This window comes from Phaseolus vulgaris, chromosome 9 (assembly GCF_000499845.2).
Source record: "Phaseolus vulgaris cultivar G19833 chromosome 9, P. vulgaris v2.0, whole genome shotgun sequence".
Classification (NCBI taxonomy): Eukaryota; Viridiplantae; Streptophyta; class Magnoliopsida; order Fabales; family Fabaceae; genus Phaseolus; species Phaseolus vulgaris.
Genome location: NC_023751.2, coordinates 26333730 through 26352012, shown reverse-complemented (window position 1 = coordinate 26352012; position 18283 = coordinate 26333730). Strand labels below are relative to the sequence as shown.

Genomic DNA, 18283 nt, shown 5'->3' with positions numbered 1-18283 from the left:
TTTTTAAGGGATCAAGTGAACAGGGAAAATTTGCAGCTAATACTGCAATACTGAAAACCAGATTGCGGATATATTCACAAAAGCTGTTGAACATAAATGTCAAGGTTTGAGAGACGAATTGGGTGTTTTTTCTTTAGCAAATCTGAATTAAGGATATGTGTTGAGAGTAAAATAGTTTTGTGATGTTTTAAATTACAGTTAATAGAGGGTAGCAATTATAAGTAACCCAATAAACTAGTTGGTGGGATTTGTGAGAAGTGTATTAAAGCAAGTTGTTATGATCAATGAAGTGTGGTTATTCTTTTCCTTCATGTCTTTCTTTCTGTGTAGAATTCTCTCTTTAGTGTTGCATCAACAATATGGACAAAGTAGTGGACTCTAAATTCATGTCTTTTTCTCTTTAATAGAATCAAATCCTTAATTTATATTATTAAAGGTTAAGAAGATCGAAATCCAACTAGTAACATACGATAAAACTTTTCTGGTTTGAACTGTGGAACGATATCAACCTTCAAAATATGCAAAAACAATTAACACACAGAATTGTGCACCATCTGACACGATAAACAAGTTGACAGGAATCGGGGACCAATCCATGTAGAATTATTATAGTAAGATACAAATAGCTATTTTCTGTATGACTTAATTTCACTTGGAAGAAAAAATGGCTTCCAAATCTTTGTACAATGAACTTGATTTTGATTTGTACTCAGAAGATGAGCTCCCACTCCTTTTGTTTCCCCAGAACCCACTCCATCCAGTAGTGCCACTAGTAGAAGGATCATTTACACCACTTCTTTCCCTACTAATGCTAGACTTTGCAAATTCCCTTAGCTGTTTCAACCATGCTCCATCAGGTGTACCAGAGCTTCTACTACTTGAGAGTCTTGACCTGTCACCACCTGAAGCAGTGTCTCTAGACTCTTCATTCCCATTGCCATTTTCTGGAAACCTCTTTACCAAGTCTTTGATGCACTTTTGAGGGATGAAATACAAAAGAAAACCAATCGAGGCATTTTTTAAACCTGTCAAGAGTGATTTTTCCTCAGGGTCCAGCATCTTTGTTTGCACATATAAAGCATACCATTCATTAATGATCTGTGCACAATACCCCACTAGGAACAGCACAAGCATAAAAATCCCAGTCTTAGTCTCAGCTCTCACAGAAAAATCCTTCTTCAAAAGGAGAAAACAAGTAGCAAATAAAGTAACTTCACAGGCGAGTGAGATAATCTCCACTAGCTGAACCCTTTTCTTTATAAAAGGTTTCTTTAGCAACATGAAGAATAGCTGAAAAGAAGTCATAGACAACATAATAATCACAGGAGTCTTAGAAGACTGAGTTGAAACAAAGAGACCTGACAAAATCCCCAGTGAGACACGCCTTATGGATTCAAGAAGCACGTAATATATCCTAAGAATTCCAAACAACTTTTGTATGAAAGGTGCTTCTGCATCTTCTGTTTCATCATCAGAGGCAATGATGCGGTCTCTTTGGCTTGGAGGATTGCCTGTGCCACCAGATATCTGTGAAAGCATGTACTTTGGAGGGCCTCTTAAGTCTTCAAACATTGGGCCAAAGATGGTTAGATAAACAGATCTTGGTTGTTCTTTCCACGTCCATTGACCCCTTTTACCTGGCCCCAGAGTTACTCTCACAAGCTCTTGATACCAGTGAAATGTCAAACCTTCTTGATGAACTTCCTTGTATTGAAGCAACTTTCCAAATGTGATTCCAATGGAGAGGAACAAGAACAAAGCTAGAAGCACAATGCACACAAAAACGAACAGTAGAGTGCCAACTGCAATTCCAGAAGGAGATCCCCCTAAAGCCATAATGCAAAAGAGAAAAATTAAACCTAATAATGGTGTAATAGAGGTTTTGGACTTCTGAAGAAATGGCCTTGCAGTGAAGACTGAAATCATTTGTAAGTGAAATGATCTATTGCTGTTATCTATTTCTAATTTTTCTATTATCCTCCTCATAACATTCAATAGAACAAATGAATATACATTGCCAAGAGCTATTATTTAGACCAGGAGAAATAATGATTGGAATATATGTGTTCAACTTCTAAGATGGAAGTTATCTAGTATAGGTAGCATGCAACCAAAGGAAAACAGGAACTATAAACTCTTCAGTTATCAGTTTAGATTTTTTCAAAACAAAGAAGACAATAGACATACTTTTTTTTTGTCAAGAATTCTGTATTTTTTTTCTCAATTTTGCATCACACCTTTCATTTTTCTTAAAAAATTCCCCTTTCTGCAATGTTGTTTTAGGGTTTAGAATGACGTGTATAATAGGGACAACCTGATCACTGCTGCTTACATGGTGGTTGTTATAATAAGAAAGCAGAGTTTTTCCTGAATAAGCTCTATCAGGTGTGGTTTAGATAAGGACCAGATACTTATGACTATATCTATCTGTAGAAGAAAAAAACAAGGCACAGTAGCCCCCAGGGACACCACTAATTAGAAGAAATACCAATCCATACATCATAAAGCACTCTATAATGTGATTGACCTCACTGATAGTTTGAAACAACTAGTATGCACTTCATATGTCTAATATCATTTATCTGTCATTGCTTTGTTTTTTGCTTTACTTACTGGTCACAAAAAATGGTTAGGTGACAAATAATAACATTATCATTATGGTTACCTTGAATTAGGACAGCAGAGGACTTGCAAATATTAGGTAGTGCAAGAAAGATAAGAAATATCTCAAATCTTGGGAATTTTAGTGCTCCATGTATTCTATGCTTCTCAGAATTTCTCTTCCCAAATTTCAGGACAATGAGGAGAAAAATATGTAGAACCATTAAACCACCACAAATCACAGCTAACCAAAACATGCCTCTGTAAAATTCTGTCCATCTATTAGAAAAAAAGAAATTAATCTTATAAGCGATTATAAGTAAGAATATACAGTTGAAGCGTTTGAACTTTGAATACTTGACAAATAAATGAATTATAATCTGAAAACAGAGTGTGCCTTTTGATTTATCTCATGGAATGCCTCTTCTTATAGTTATAGTGCAGAAAAAAACTGTATCAAGTTCATAACGAGACAAAATGTTCACTTTTTATTTCATAAAATTTGACTTGTAATATGTGAGATCAGTGTTTTGCTAGTATTCCTTGTATGCTAATTATTACCTTTTCTGTAAATGAAAAAACTAATTTCCTGAGATATTATAATGTATTGAATCATATAACTTACCCAGAGGATGGTTGTGAATCCAAAATATATTCAGCTTCTGGTTTCATATTTTCGCTCTGCAAGTGTGCATTATGAATTAAGAATTGACGGCTTTTTCATCAACATAGATAAGAAATTAACTTTCTCTGCGCCATTGATAGACATGTCAACTTATTCTAACCTCAAAATATTGCTGGTACTCTGAAGAAGTAAGTGGTGATCCATACACTGAAGCAGCCAAATTCAAACTCTTAACTAACAACTTGTTTGGGATTGTTGCTGGGGCCTTGGTGATGACCTTAGAGGCTCCAAAGGGATTAGAACCTACCATGAATAGGTTCATGGTTTCACTTTCCCATGGAACTGTAAAATAAGGTATGGTCCATTGTAAATGTTTGGCAAATTCATAAAACTCGACCGGCAACTTAACTGCTAACCATCTAGATAGTGCAAACACCTGAATATGGCTCAAAATTCTCTGCATGATTAAAATTTAGCCTATCAATGTGGTATTCTCTCCATAATCACTATAAAAATATAAGAACTTTCTGTAATTTACAGAAACTTTTCAAAGTTGAAAGAAAACTAAAAGTTCAAGATGTTAAAAGAAAAATAATTTCATGTTAGTTGAGAAGAAGTGTTAAAGTGTTAACAGTGGAGGATAATGAATTTGGAAAAAATAAAGATATGATATATTATCAGAAGAGGATGCTTCACAATCATAAAAAATTCACTTTATACAGAATGAACCCTAAGAGTTGCCATTGTAGCCTTACAGAAAGTGCTCACATTTACTCTACATAGTACTAAACTATTCATTTTCTCATATGTTATGTGAAACAAATTACTTTAATGTAAAAAGACAATAAATGATAACAAAAAAACCCATCAGATATGAAGAAACTTCTCAAATTCTAACAAGAAGCAATGGTCTCTACTCTACCCTTGAATGCAAAATTTACAATCTATATTTTGTTTGTGACAACTTGACAAGGAAGAAAGTGAGTGGAATTAGTTACTCCAACCATTGTTTTGTTTTTATTTTTCCTTGTTTATAAAGTCTATCTCCCTCCATTTGATACTTTATCAAGGTTGATGTTCGAGATTTCCTCTGCTATGAAGTATGTTACTGATTCCAAATTTAAATAACAAGATATAAACTTGTAACTAGTCAGCAGGATTCAAGTTGAGTTCTCACAAGAAGATTCCTTGCTGGATCGAAGACCAAGAAAGACGATGATCTTGTAAATGTACCAATAGATTGAAGGCTTGCAGTTGAGATAGTAAGAAAACCCGCGGCAATTGATGTCAGCACAAAAGAAGCAGTTGCAAATGCAGAAACCACGGAGGAAATGAGAGGCATAGAGTCTGCATGATTGCAAAATCATGAATAAGTTAACAACCATGGATGAAATAGATGCAAACAAGATGGACAAAATATAATATTATCAGCTCTAATAACAACACTATCACCAAAAAAAAAATGAATAAGCAAAAATAAAAAAATCTTACAGCGCCTCACTTGTAGAAAATTGGAAGCTAGATTTTTGTTTCCAGCAACATCTCGTGTTACATTCTCAGGCACACTAACAAAGACTAGACCATCTTCTGCAAGTAACTCAACCATGTATGTGTCCCTTCTTATTTCGTGGAAACTAGACAGAAAGCAAAAGTTTCAAGAGAAAAGATGTCTGTCAATGGACATTTGGCTTTCTCATAATTCAATGTCAATGAACTGATCATTTTAAATTAATTCATGCAGAGAGAGAGATATTTGCAAACATCATTGAATCACTATTATGGTTTCATACTATACAACATCTAAGAAAATGAACATCTACAAAATACTTGCCTTTTTAGTAAACCCCCTGAAATTGATATGCAAGAGGAGTTGAAGCCAAAAACAGGCTTCACAAATTTAATTAATATTTGGAGATTGTGTTCTCTTGTCCTCATGCTGTATGTACTCAACATCACAGCAGGCCTCGTGGTATCTGAATTCCATACATGGCTATGTTAGCAAAGAGCATTGGAATCTCAAGATTCTCAAGACAAAGGTGTGTGAAAACAATACATGTTGATATTATTATATAAATCTAGATTGTGTTTTCCTAGTGGTTGGTGGGTAGCATGTACCATAAAGGAAAGTAATTGGTGCAATTGGAGAAACTTGAGTCCCTTGTCTGGTTATTATAGACTCTGAATTGAAGTCAATTGATATTATAGCAGTAGAGGATATATTAGCAACCTGAAATAAGAGTTGGCCAAAAGAAAGTGTAAGCAGAGGAGAAGCACTTAGAATAAGCATAACATACACACTTAAACATTATCATATGAACAAATCAACTGACCAGGAATCCAAATCTACGATCTCCAAGGCTTTTTGAATTATGTGGAAGAAGTGAACCCTGACTAATGTTGATAGAATTCAAAATCTCTGTGGATGAATTCAGAACTGGAGCTGAAAAGTACAAATATATCTTTAGCCTGTCAAACTCATTAGTTGCCTGTACTGTTCTCGTTTCACTGTTAAGTTGAAGTAGTTCTTCTGGTACACGAGTCCTGATGTTGACATAAACTTTTCTCCTGTCTGTGTTCACGGTTCCCATAGAGTAAGTCAAGTTTTGAACATTAAAAACTGATGAAATTTGTTCTTTAGTCAAGTTTTTTTATATTTCGAATGCATATCCTAGCCTCTAACAGCAGTACAACAATCTACAATACTGATAATGTTCAATTCTATTGGATTAAAATCAAGCACCTGTATAATAAAAAGACAGTACAGTATTCCTGAGGCCACAAGCACCAAATGCACATGAACTTTTATCCATGAAGTAAACAAACAAATGATACATCATGCATTGCTGAAGATATATACTAGGGTATGACATAATAAAATATCACTTACCAAAATGTATTATAACACTAGAATTTGGCATTCTCATAAAGCTGTTGCCAGCAAGGTCAGTGCAGAAGTTCTTATCCATTACAAGGATTGCCCGGCCATGTTGAACTGTAGGTGAGAGACTAACGAGAAGAGAATAAGTGAGATTTGGCTGTAAAATTCTAAAGGAAGATGGTATGACCTGGCCAGCACCATAGACAAGAAGCTGTAGAGAAATAATAAAGCAGTATGTTAAAGACTGAGGCAGTATTGTATGAACATATCATTATTTTTTTTCAAGAACCCTCACCCCCTTATTTTTATTGTTCCTCCTGGCTAACTAATATGGATTTTTGCATTTTCCATAACCACAACAGAGAAAGCTTGGGAGAAATTCTCATTGATTAAACTGGTAGAAAAATGCCATATTTTTTTTACATCAATTTCTTGGAAAAATATGGCATTCAATGGAAACAAGCTACAGAGAAGTGATGAAGCAAGGAGGGGGAGGCATAAGATGCACAGTAAAAACAATATCTTAACTTCAGAAATATAAGCAACCTACTTACATTGCATCCATTTACGGACTTGCATCCAAAACCTCCTCCACCTATACAGGGTTCTGTGAAAGATATGTTTACGGATACATTTAAGGAACTTGTAAAAGATGTTGAGGCAGAAACATGTGCCGTTGGGGGAGTTGTATCTGAAATAAAATAACACAGTGATATATTAAAATGGTATTTCAATGAAGAACAAATTTATGTTAATCTGTCAGGCAAAAAGTTCAAGAATATTTCTACTTTCCCTCCTTTCCACGATTTTGTAAACTTTTTTTCCATGTTACAAAGATGCAAGCAAAAGGAAGTTAAGATAATGAGATGCATGAGCTATCCAACTCAAAATGGGAAAAGAGATTTTGCTAGTCATATTTGTGGTATAAACTATTAAGCTTGAAACATTTTTGTTCTCCTATTTTATGCTACATTATTTGGTCAAAGTTCTCTGGACTTAGGTTCTTTCACTCCCAAGACAGGTGACATGATTCATTAACCACACATCATCAGGAATTAAAAGGGTCCAAATCCCATAAGGGATAGTTAACTAATAACAAGCATAAGGAAAAGTATCGTTTCTTAACCAACAGTCCAGTTATAGGTGGCACAGCCAAGTCCTTCATGTCTGGTGCAGACTTCAAAAGTATGATTTCCATCCCTCAAGCTTCTGTATGTAGCTTTTCCATTTTTACATACTCTTGTGATCTCATCATCCAGCTGCAACATGGTATTTTAGAACAATCAGAATAGTTTATAACATCCCCCTCACAAAAATGCAAAACGGAAAAAGAATATAAAACAAAATTAACACCATGAACCAGCATTTTAGTTCTAGTTGCAACATACAAACAGAGTAGTTAACTACAACTTGATAATCTGCATGTGAATCTACCCCCTTAACCTTGAAATGATTGTATCATATGGTGCCTCACATGTTTATGGTCCCGTCCAATAATCACGTCACAAATGGCCGTTTTTAGATTTGTTAGGAACGAACAGTTAATAAAACTGTGCTTCAAGTGAAGATTGGTCAAGACCATAGACGTGTGTCAGTTGAAGATCATGCAATAATTGCTCCCGAAAAGGATTTAAGAAATTTAATGCACACGCAAGCTGTACTATGTTTCCCCTGTCATCCCACAAAAAAGAAAGCTCTTGAATCAGGAAATTGATAAATTTGGTGATTTAACTTCTTTTTCGTTCTCTGTCTTGTATAAAAACATGCCCACGTTCTTTGATAATAAAGAACTACACTAAGTAATATAATTAACATTTCACTACAACAAAATGATTGAGTTTCTGGGGAAATTAAGGTGCCCTTAGAAGTAAACGACTTGCCAAATTAACACACACAAACCTTGCATCTGAGGGTGCAGTTTGAGCAAGTGCCCCCACTAGAAGTGTTAAGAACTTGGAAAGCAAATGTTGCTGAATTAGAGTGAGAGAATGCACGGGGGAACTTCAAGAACTTCACATAAACATCAGAACCACCACATTTGGTAATGGAACACAGCAATGGTAAAAGGCAACAGAGTACAGAAAGAAATGGGAGTCTAAGAAGACCCATCTTGGGACACAGTGGGAGTAGATGCCACTTAAGTGTGAAAGAGTGACATTTTCATGTCAGTGTGGTGAAAATGTTTGAAGAGAGTGAAGAAGACCTTTGCATGCAAGAGGGTGCACAGAGATAGAGAAAAGAGAGATAAGAGGAAGCTGTTGTGCACTAAGTGGCTTGAACCATGGCCATTGAATCATTGATGATGATAATTGCATTAAGGATAAGCGAACATGAGCTTGTGCCGTACAATACTCGATGAATTTCGTGGTCTTTGTCTTTGTTGTGATAGAGACGCACGTTTTAACAGTCAAAGTAATTATGAATTATTGTATCACTATTGATAGACAGAGAAAAGTGAAAAGAGTACTGTTACTCAATGTTCCATCATGTTGTTGTTTTTATTAAACAGAACTTGTTTTAAAGAGAAATGATATATAACTATTTTTGATAAATTTTTATGTGATTTAGATATAAATATATATAATAAAAGGTAAATTTGTAATTAAATGATATGAAAAAAATATTAAAATAATAGTATTGAGAGTTGTAATGTGGTTGTATTAAAAAGTAGGATTGTCAATATATCATTATCCTTATTTTAAATGACAAATTATCTCTTCACCCTAACTTCCTTTATACCTCCATATTTTTTAATTCTAATAATACCTATCTTAGAATGATGAAGAGTATAATGTATTCTACTTCATTTTCAAGTGGTAGTGGTAATAATGGTAATAGTGTTTGCTTGTGATGACTAAGAGAGAATGTTGGTAACTAAGATCAATTTTATAGTAATTTTATTCATAACTATATTTTCTTCAACTTATTTTTTATTCATTTATTTGGAAGTCAGACAACTCAAAAAATAATAACAAGATGCAAAAGTGGGATAAAAAAATTAAAAAAAAATTATCTTAAAAAAAATATTAAATATAACGAATTTTCTCGTTAACTATATCTCAGACACTCCAACATTATCTCTTTGAGATAGAAAGTGTTGGGGGTGCAAGAAATTATTTAAAAAGTGAGATTGTGATTTAGGGTTATTTAAAATTTTTTAAAAGATTGAAACCAACTTTGATGCAAGAAGGTACAGAGGTGGATGAGAATTTGTCTTTTAAATTGGTGAAACTGTAAGAACTTAAACCATTTTTTTTCTAATTTAAAACTCTCTCCTATACTGTATGCCATAACACCAACCTTATCACACTTGTCATGTTGGAGAAGAATAAATGCTGGTAACATTACAAAGAGGAAGAAACTTCAGTACAAAACGGTCTCAAGAACCAGCTCCATAAATGCAAATCAAATAAACCTTGTACCATTTTCATTTAGTGAAACAAAATGTTGGTCCAATTTTGTGATGGCCCATGATGTGATACAATAAATGAAGACAAAATGTGAGTGGAGACCAGATCTCTATCTCTCATTCACATAGTGATAATATGGTTAGGGTGAGATATTAAAATGTGTGAGATATCTCAACCTTATAAACATTATCTCTCGTTACATTTTAAATATTATCATAAAGTTGTACACTCTCATGAGAGCTATCAAATATTGAGAGCTACAAAACAAGAAAATGGGGTCAAAGAAAGAAAACGAAAATAAAGAATTACACACAGCAGAAAGCTGCAGCTTACATAATAAAACACTTCGTTCCACTGTTTGTTTAGATCAGATCATATTTCTAGTTGGTTCAACTCGTTTCACAAAAATTAGTCTCATAATTCATCTGCTAAATTAAAGAAAAATAAGCAACAACTCTTCATAAAATACATGTGAATTAATATATAGCAGGTGTGGAAAATTGATTTGAATATTTTTTTTAAATTAAAAATAAATCATATTTTTAATTTTTAATATTTTACTTAACTAAAGTATTTTTTTAGGATACCAAAAAATAATATTTAAATATTATATGGGTGTAAAATGTTTTTCCAATTACTTTTAAAAGTAAGCTGTCTGTGTATGAATTCAGTACTCAAAATTATTTTTATATCACTAGTTAAATTAAAAATATATTAAAAATACTCTTGTATTATAAATTAAAATAACTTAAATGGGCCTAAAAATAATAAGTAGTATCATCTTGTATATCATTTGTCAAGATTGATAATTGAGACCATTATAGCTAAATTCACGACCATGTAATAGGATAAGGTTTTGAAGTTGACCAATATTTATACTCCACCACATCTAATTCATTAAATTAATTATTTAATCGAATAAACATTATAAGTTAATAATTAGTTTTTATTCTTTAATTTCTTTAAGAAATGAACCTATATTTTTTCTGTACATTATTTAAATTTAGTTTTACCAGTAAAGTTATATTTGTTTTAGTGTATGAAAAACTCTCGAGTGTTTAGTAGACAAGATTAAAAGCAATTTATAAACTTCATTATCTTTTAATCTATCTATATTTCTTTTCTAAAGACAACCAATATTTCAAAATTTTGTTTTAGATTAATTTAACTTAAGAAATTTTGACCAAAATAGAACATTTGAACAATTTTTTTCTCCAATAACATATGGTGTTAATTATTTACTCAAATAATATATTGTATCAAATAATTATCTAGCACAATTTAATAATATATTGTATCTAATAATTATCTAAATAGCACAATTTAATAATATATCGTGCCACATAATTATCCAAATAGCACAATTTAATGTAACAGTCCATTAATTTTACTTTTTTTATATATAAAATTGAAGAAAATACAATTTTAAAATAAAATTATTATCTTGAGAAATAAATATTTTAAAAAATAAGTTTTATACTTAATTGTTTAATTACACTATCAAAACTAAATAAAAAACTAAATAAGGGGTATGTTGAACTTCAATATAATAATTACCACATTTTTTAAGGAGTTTAAAATAATAAAGTTTAAACATATTTTTTCAATACTGATTTATCCTGAAGTTGATTGTATGTATATATTTCTATATTTGAATTTGGAAGCATCATAAGTTTCTAATTTAATTTTTTTTTAGTGAATTAAGGTGTTTTGGTATTTAAATTTAAATATATTCATTTACTTTTACTTGAGAACAAAAAGATTTTAAATTGGATAGAGTTGATAAGTGACAAATTTAAGTAATATTTCATATTAAAATATAGGAACTTATGAGTATTATTGCTAATATAAGTATAAAATATTCTCTAATTTATGAATTTATACCTTTTAACATATTTTATGATTTTAATTTGAATAAAAATGATTTATTCACAAATTTGTATTAGTTTCAGGATTCTAAGGAATAATGTAGATAATTGGGCAAAAGGAAAATATACAAAGCTAAAAAGAGAAAGTTGGAATGCATCAACACTCACCAAAGTTGTCCCAATTCACAAAAAGCCAAGATGCCACTAGTGGATCTCACTCAAGCGAGTAAAATCTCGCTTGAGCAAGATAGTGTCAGTAGCATTGGGCCTTTTTATGTTTTACTCTCCCAAGCGAGCTCATTAGTCCCAAACAAGAAGTCACTTAAACCCCTAAAAATTAGGTTAAATAAAGGGCTTGAGGCACAACCCTAGTGTGCCAGATTGAGAAGAAAACACCATTGAGTGACTTGTAACATGTACTGGCATGGGCGAGGCCGAGGTCCACCTGGCTGACCGAGGTCGAACCCACTTGGCCGAGACCTTAAAAGACTTCGCCGAGACCTTAGAAGACCTGGCCGAGACCACTGGGATTTGGCCGATGGCCGACCCATACCATGGAAACTTGGCCGACGGCCGACCCCGACTACAGTTAACGCTCAAACCAAGATCAGTGAAGTTAACCCATCATCAAGAATTAGGTAATATAACCTTAAGCGGTATCCACCTCGATAAACGGGCCCAACAAGGCAGGCCCACTAGAATAATATAAATAGCACGTATTCCAAGGAGCAAGGTATGTCATTTATTACTGTTCACCTACCTGAGAGCTGACCACCCGCTTTACTGACTTGAGCGTCGGAGTGCCTTCGCAGGTACCCCCACCATCCGGTGTTCAGCCGAGGCCGAGTGCCGAAGGAGAAGCAGGAGGATGAAGAGAATCCCAACTCACCATCCAGTCACCTGACCGACCGAAGGAAGGAAGAGAAGACTTCAATCTCTAGGTCCCATCTCCCTAGCAGGAACAATTGGCGCCCACCGTGGGGCCGAGGGAAACTAGCTGAAGGAAAAAAGTAGATGGTCTCAACCAGAAGCATGGAGAGAATGACCGAAGCCGACCAGACGATGCTGCTGCTATCTCTCCAAAGAGAGATGGCCGAGATGAGAAGGAAGACCGAGGAGGTTGCTCAGAAAAACGAGCAAGAGCTGCAAGTTCTCCGTAGGGAGAACGAAGAGATGAAGAAGAAGCTGGGGGAGGGAGGACCCTCCGTCATACTGACGAATGTTGTCGGCAAGTCATACACCTCTCCCCCCGACCCAGATGTGGCCGAGGGGACGAGAGGCCGACCCCTTCCTTGAGACACCGAGATGGGCGACGAGTCGTGCCTAATCAGGTCCACCCGGACGACCCGAACCGCCGACACCCCTTTACCAACACCATCATCGAAGTCCCACTGCTTGAGAAGTGGAAGGGTTTCAACCGAGACCGATATGAGGGGTCGACCGACCCGGACGAGCATATGGACGCCTACACCACCCATATGAGTCTCTACACCTCGGACGACGCCATCTTCTGCCGAGTGTTCCCCACATCCTTGAAGGGTGCAACCCTTAGTTGGTTCACCAAGCTCTCACCCAACTCCATCGATAGCTTTGCCACGTTCGTCGCAAAGTTTGAAACTCAATTCGCGACCAGCCGGCCGCACCATCTGACTTCCATCGCTCTGGTAGGCATCCGCTAGGAGAAGGGAGAGTCACTGAGAACCTTTGTGGATAGGTTCAGCAAGGTGGCAATGAGCATCCGGAATCTGAGCCTGGACGTTGCCATGCACCACATGCTGACGGCCCTTCGCCCGGGACCCTTCGCCGACAACCTGTGCATGCAGCCGGCCGACAACTTGGACGAGCTGAGGAAGAGAGCTTCCAAATACATGCAGTTGGAAGAGCTAAGAGAGTTCCGCAACCAGGCCCGTGCTGAGGCCGGTGGAGAGAGGAAGGAAGAAAAGAACCGCCAGGCGCGACCGATACAAAAAACTGACCGACGATGGGAGAACCGAGATCAACCAATTCAATTCTCAAGATACACACCTCTGACGACCGAGAGGGGGAGGATTCTGGATGAGGCCCTCAGTGCCGAATTGATCCCTCCTCCAAGGAAGGTAGCCAGCCCAAATAATGCCGACCGAAGGAAGCAGTGTCGGTACCACCAGAACACCAGCAACTCAACCGAGGAGTGCGAGGCCCTAAAAGATAAGATCGAGGAACTTATCCAGGCTGGGCATCTCCGCCGTTTCGTGAGAAATGGTCGAGACCCACCCCGCTGGGCGGATCCACCCAGGCTGACGAGGTCGCCTCATCGCGGTCGAAATGACCAAGACAATAGAGGCGATCGACAACCCGCAAGGGACGACCCCCCCCCCCCCCCCCTCTCCCCCCGAAGGGACGACCCCCTAGGGAGATCGATAGGAGAGGTAACCAAGAGGTTATCAACACTATAACCGACGGCTTCGCCGGAGAAGGAAGTACGAACAACGCCCGGAAGAAACACCTCCGGGCGGTACATCAGGTGAACGCGGTGGCATTCCGGCCGAGGATGCCACCCATCACTTTCACGGACGAGGACGACCCGATGGTGATAGCGGTCGGCATAGACCGATTCACCATACGGAAGACCCTCGTGGACCAAGGAAGTTCGGTAGATATCCTCTACTGGAAAACTTTCAAGGCCATGAGAATGGCCGAGGCCGAGATGATGCCATACGACGACCACGTGGTAGGATTCTCGGGCGAGAGGTGGGTACCAAGGGCTATATCGACTTGTACACCATCTTCGGAGAGGGGAAAAGCACCAGGACCATCAAAATCCGATACCTGGTCATCGACGCCAACATCCTCCTCGGCCGGCCCTCCATCAACCGGCTGATGGTCATAGTATCAACCCCTCACCTCGCAATGAAATTCCCTTCAAGATCAGGGAACATTCTCACAGTCCATGTAGACCAGAAAGAAGCACGGGAGTGCTACGCGAAAGCCTCCGGGTGGAGCCTTTAAGGACCGACATCTCTCCTCTCAAGGCGAGAAAATCCTCCCGCAAGGATCGCTCCGCCAGGAAGGACCGACAGAGGAAGATCGAGCCAACCGTGGCATTGGTGGACCTCGATCCCCGGGCGACCGATGATAGGCTGGAGGCAAGAGAAGAACTGAGGAGAGTCCCCCTCATCGACGAAGAACATAGCACGACTGTAGGAACAGCCTTGGCAGCGACCGAGGCCGAGATCATGCATGTCGCACTAAAAAAGAATATCGACATGTTCGCGTGGACGCCGGCCGACATGCCGGGGGTGAGCCCGGATGTCATTACCCACCGACTGTCAATTTTCAAAGAGGCCCGCCCGATCTCCCAAAAGAAAAGAGACTTGAGCGACAAACTCATGTCGGTCGGGTTCATACGGGAGGCCCGATACACGACATGGCTGGCAAACGTCGTCATGGTCACCAAGCCGAGCGGTAACTGGAGGATGTGCGTCGACTACAGAAACATCAACAGCGCATGTCCGAAGGATACCTACCCTCTCCCAAATATTGACCGATTGGTGGATGGGGCGGCCGGCCACAAAATTATGAGTTTCTTGGACGCTTATTCTGGTTACAACCAGATAAGCATGCACCCCAGGGACAAGGAGAAAACAGCCTTTATGACGGCCGACGCTAATTACTACTACGAGGTCATGCCGTTCGACCTCAAGAACGCAGGGGCGACCTACCAGCGCCTCATGGACAAAATCTTCAAAGGCCTAATCGGCCGGGCGGTAGAAGTGTACTTGGACGACATAGTCGTGAAGTCCGACTCATTCGATCAACACCTGAAAGACCTAGACGAGGTCTTCAGGGCCTTAAGGGGAGTCAACATGAAGCTCAACCCCGAAAAATGTACCTTCGGGGTCGAAGGAGGGAAGTTCCTAGGCTTCATGTTCATCCACTGGGGGATAGAGGCCAACCCCGACAAGTGTCAGACCATACTCAACATGAGAAGTCCGAACAACGTGAAGGAGGTACAATAGCTCCTAGGGCGGCTGACCGCCCTCTCCCAGTTCGTCCCCCGCCTGGCCGAGAGGACGAGGTCGATGGTCCAGCTGCTCCGGAAGGGCAAAAAATTCGCCTGGGATGACCAATGCGAGGAAATCTTCAAGCAGTTTAAGGAGTTCCTCATATCCCCGGTCGTCATCCAGAAGCCGAGACCCGACCACCCGATCCTTGTATATCTGGCAGTCTCGAAGGAGGCAGTCAGCGCTGCCCTGGTACAAGAGACCGAGGGCGAGGAACGACCAGTGTACTTCGTCAGCAGAACCCTCCACTCGGCCGAGACCAGATACCAGATGATAGAAAAGGTGGCCCTCGCCCTAGTCCTCACAGCAAGATGAATGCGTCCCTACTTCCAAAATCACTCCATAACTGTAAGAACCGACTACCCTATTTTTAAGATTTTGTCTAAGCCGGACCTTGCAGGGAGGATGATAGAATGGTCAGTCGAGCTCTCCGAGTTCGATATACGCTACGAACCAAGAGGCGCCATCAAGTCTCAATGCCTGGCCGACTTCTCGGCCGAGCTGACACCACTACCCACCCTTTCGGGCGGGTGGACTCTCTATGTGGATGGCTCCTCAAATAAAACAGCCTGTGGAGCGGGAGTCGTCCTGGAGGGGCCAGGCGACCTCTTCTTGGAACAAGCCCTCCAGTTCGGATTCCAGGCGACCAACAACCAGGCTGAGTATGAGGCCCTGCTCGCCGGGCTGAACTTAGCCTACAACATGGGAGCGCGCGAGGTTACATGCAAAAGTGACTCCCAGGTGATGGTCGGCCAGGTCAATGAAGAGTTCGAGGTTGAAGAACCTTTGTTGCAGCGGTAGTACCACGCGACCAAAAACAGCATCGCCCGTTTCAGCAAAGGACCCTTAGAACACATACCGAGGGAGGACAATAAAAGGGCCGACATCCTATCCAAGTTGTCGGTCACCAAGAAGAAGAGCCATCAGAGGTCAGTCATACAAATAGGGCTGAGACACCCCAGTGTGATGGAGGCCGAGGCCGAGTGTCTGGCAATAGAAGAGGAAGAGGCCGAGGCCGACAACTGGATGACACCTGTCATCCAATACCTAACGGACGACGCATGCAAGGCCGACCAAGAGAAGGTGATGAAGCAACAATGTGCCCGGTACACCATGATCAACGAAGATTTGTACCGGAGAGGTTACTCGACCCCCCTGCTAAAATGCATCACCAACAAACAGGCCGAGTACATTCTGGCCGAGATCCATGAGGGGATTTGCGGAAATCACGTCGGGGCGAGGTCGATGGCCGCCAAGGTCTTGAGGGTCGGCTACTACTGGCCGACCATACAGGGCGACTGTGCCGAATACGTGAAGAAATGCGCCAAGTGTCAAGAGTTCGGCCCCTTCCACCACACAAGGCCGGAAGAACTGCACAACATCATCTCCCCATGGCCGTTCGCCATATGGGGGATGGACATTATTGGTCCATTTTCCCCAGGAAAAAGGTAGACCAAGTTCCTCCTGGTGGGAGTCGACTACTTCACGAAATGGATCGAGGCCGAACCCCTCGCCTCCATCTCAGTAAAGAATGTGCAAAACTTCGTATGGAAGAGCATTGTCTGCCGGTTCGGCGTCCTGCACATGATAATAACTGACAATGGCCGACAGTTCATTGACCGATGCCTACAGTCCTTCTATGACGACCTGCGCATCAAGTCCGTCACAGCCTCAGTGGAACATCCGCAAACCAATGGGTATGCCGAGGCCGCCAACAAGGTCATACTCAACGAACTGAAGAAGCGGCTGGGCAAAACAAAGGGCCGATGGACCGAGGAGCTGATCGAGGTACTTTGGGCGTACAGGTGCACCCCCCAAACTACCACACAAGAGACACCCTACAGCTTGACATACGGGACCAAGGCCATGATCCCGGTTGAAGTGGCCGAGCCCACCATACGACGACAGATGTTCGATCTCACCCTAAACGAGGAAAGCCTAGCGCTTAACCTCGACCTGGTAAGTGAGTTTCGTGACCAAAGCAGGATTCGGGAGGCCGCCTACAAAGTTCGGGCGTCCAGGCGATACAACACAAAGGATCGGCCGAGAAGTTTTCAGAAGGGCGACCTCATCTAGAGAATGCGCAGCGACGCGAGAAAAAACGAAGGGAAGTTCTCATCCAACTGGGAGCAGCCTTTCCGAGTCCGAGAAGTCGCGCAGGGAGGAGCTTATAATTTAGAATGGCTTTCAGGAAAAATTATACCGAGGACGTGGAATGCCACGCACCTCAAGTTCTATTACAGCTAAAGTCAATAAAATCACGCACTCTTTCCTCACCCAACCAGGGAGGTTTTAACGAGGCGTTTTCATCAAAGTGTTCGAAATATTCTGCCACAACCTCTCGGCAACGTACACCCGACCGAGACCGAACAAGCAATGGCCGACCGCCACCTACACTTGCTCGATTAACATCGCAAGTAATGGCCGACCGCCAACCACACTTGCTTGATTAACATCGCAAGTGTCGGCCGACCGCGAACCACACTTGCTCGATTAACATCGCAAGTAATGGCCGACCGCGAACCACACTTGCTCGATTAACATCGCAAGTAATGGCCGACCGCCAACCACACTCACTCGATTAACATCGCAAGGGCCGGCCGACCGCCAACCACACTCGCTCAAATAACATCGCAAGTCATGGTCGACCGCCACTCACACTTGCTCGATTCTACTCTCGCAATAAATAGCCGATCGCCCATATTTTACTTGCTCGAATTTAACGTTCGCAGTTAATGGCCAATCGCCCATATTTTACTTATCCGAGTTTAACGTTCACAATTGACGGCCGACCGCCTGATTTAGCTTGCTCACAATTAAATGGCCGATCGCCCATATTTTACTTGCTCGAATTTAAC

At 40.2% G+C, this 18283-nt stretch overlaps 1 protein-coding gene across 2 annotated transcripts; it reads right to left on the bottom strand.

Annotated features, from left to right (window-relative positions):
• Positions 1–571: 571 nt before the first annotated feature.
• LOC137820527 (uncharacterized) lies at positions 572–8607 on the bottom strand. Of its 2 annotated transcripts, none has more exons than XM_068624659.1 (13): positions 8004–8607; positions 7231–7363; positions 6659–6795; positions 6114–6315; positions 5557–5795; positions 5342–5453; positions 5058–5199; positions 4718–4860; positions 4404–4573; positions 3387–3683; positions 3227–3282; positions 2666–2880; positions 572–1826 (listed from the first exon to the last, which is right to left on the bottom strand). In XM_068624659.1, the coding sequence occupies exons 1-13, from the start codon at positions 8211–8213 to the stop codon at positions 649–651; spliced, it is 3234 nt and encodes a 1077-aa protein (XP_068480760.1). In that variant the 5' UTR covers positions 8214–8607; the 3' UTR covers positions 572–648. The 2 variants fall into 2 exon arrangements, with proteins under 2 accessions (XP_068480760.1, XP_068480761.1); XM_068624660.1 differs by having other exon boundaries at positions 7235–7363; positions 8004–8317.
• Positions 8608–18283: the final 9676 nt, after the last annotated feature.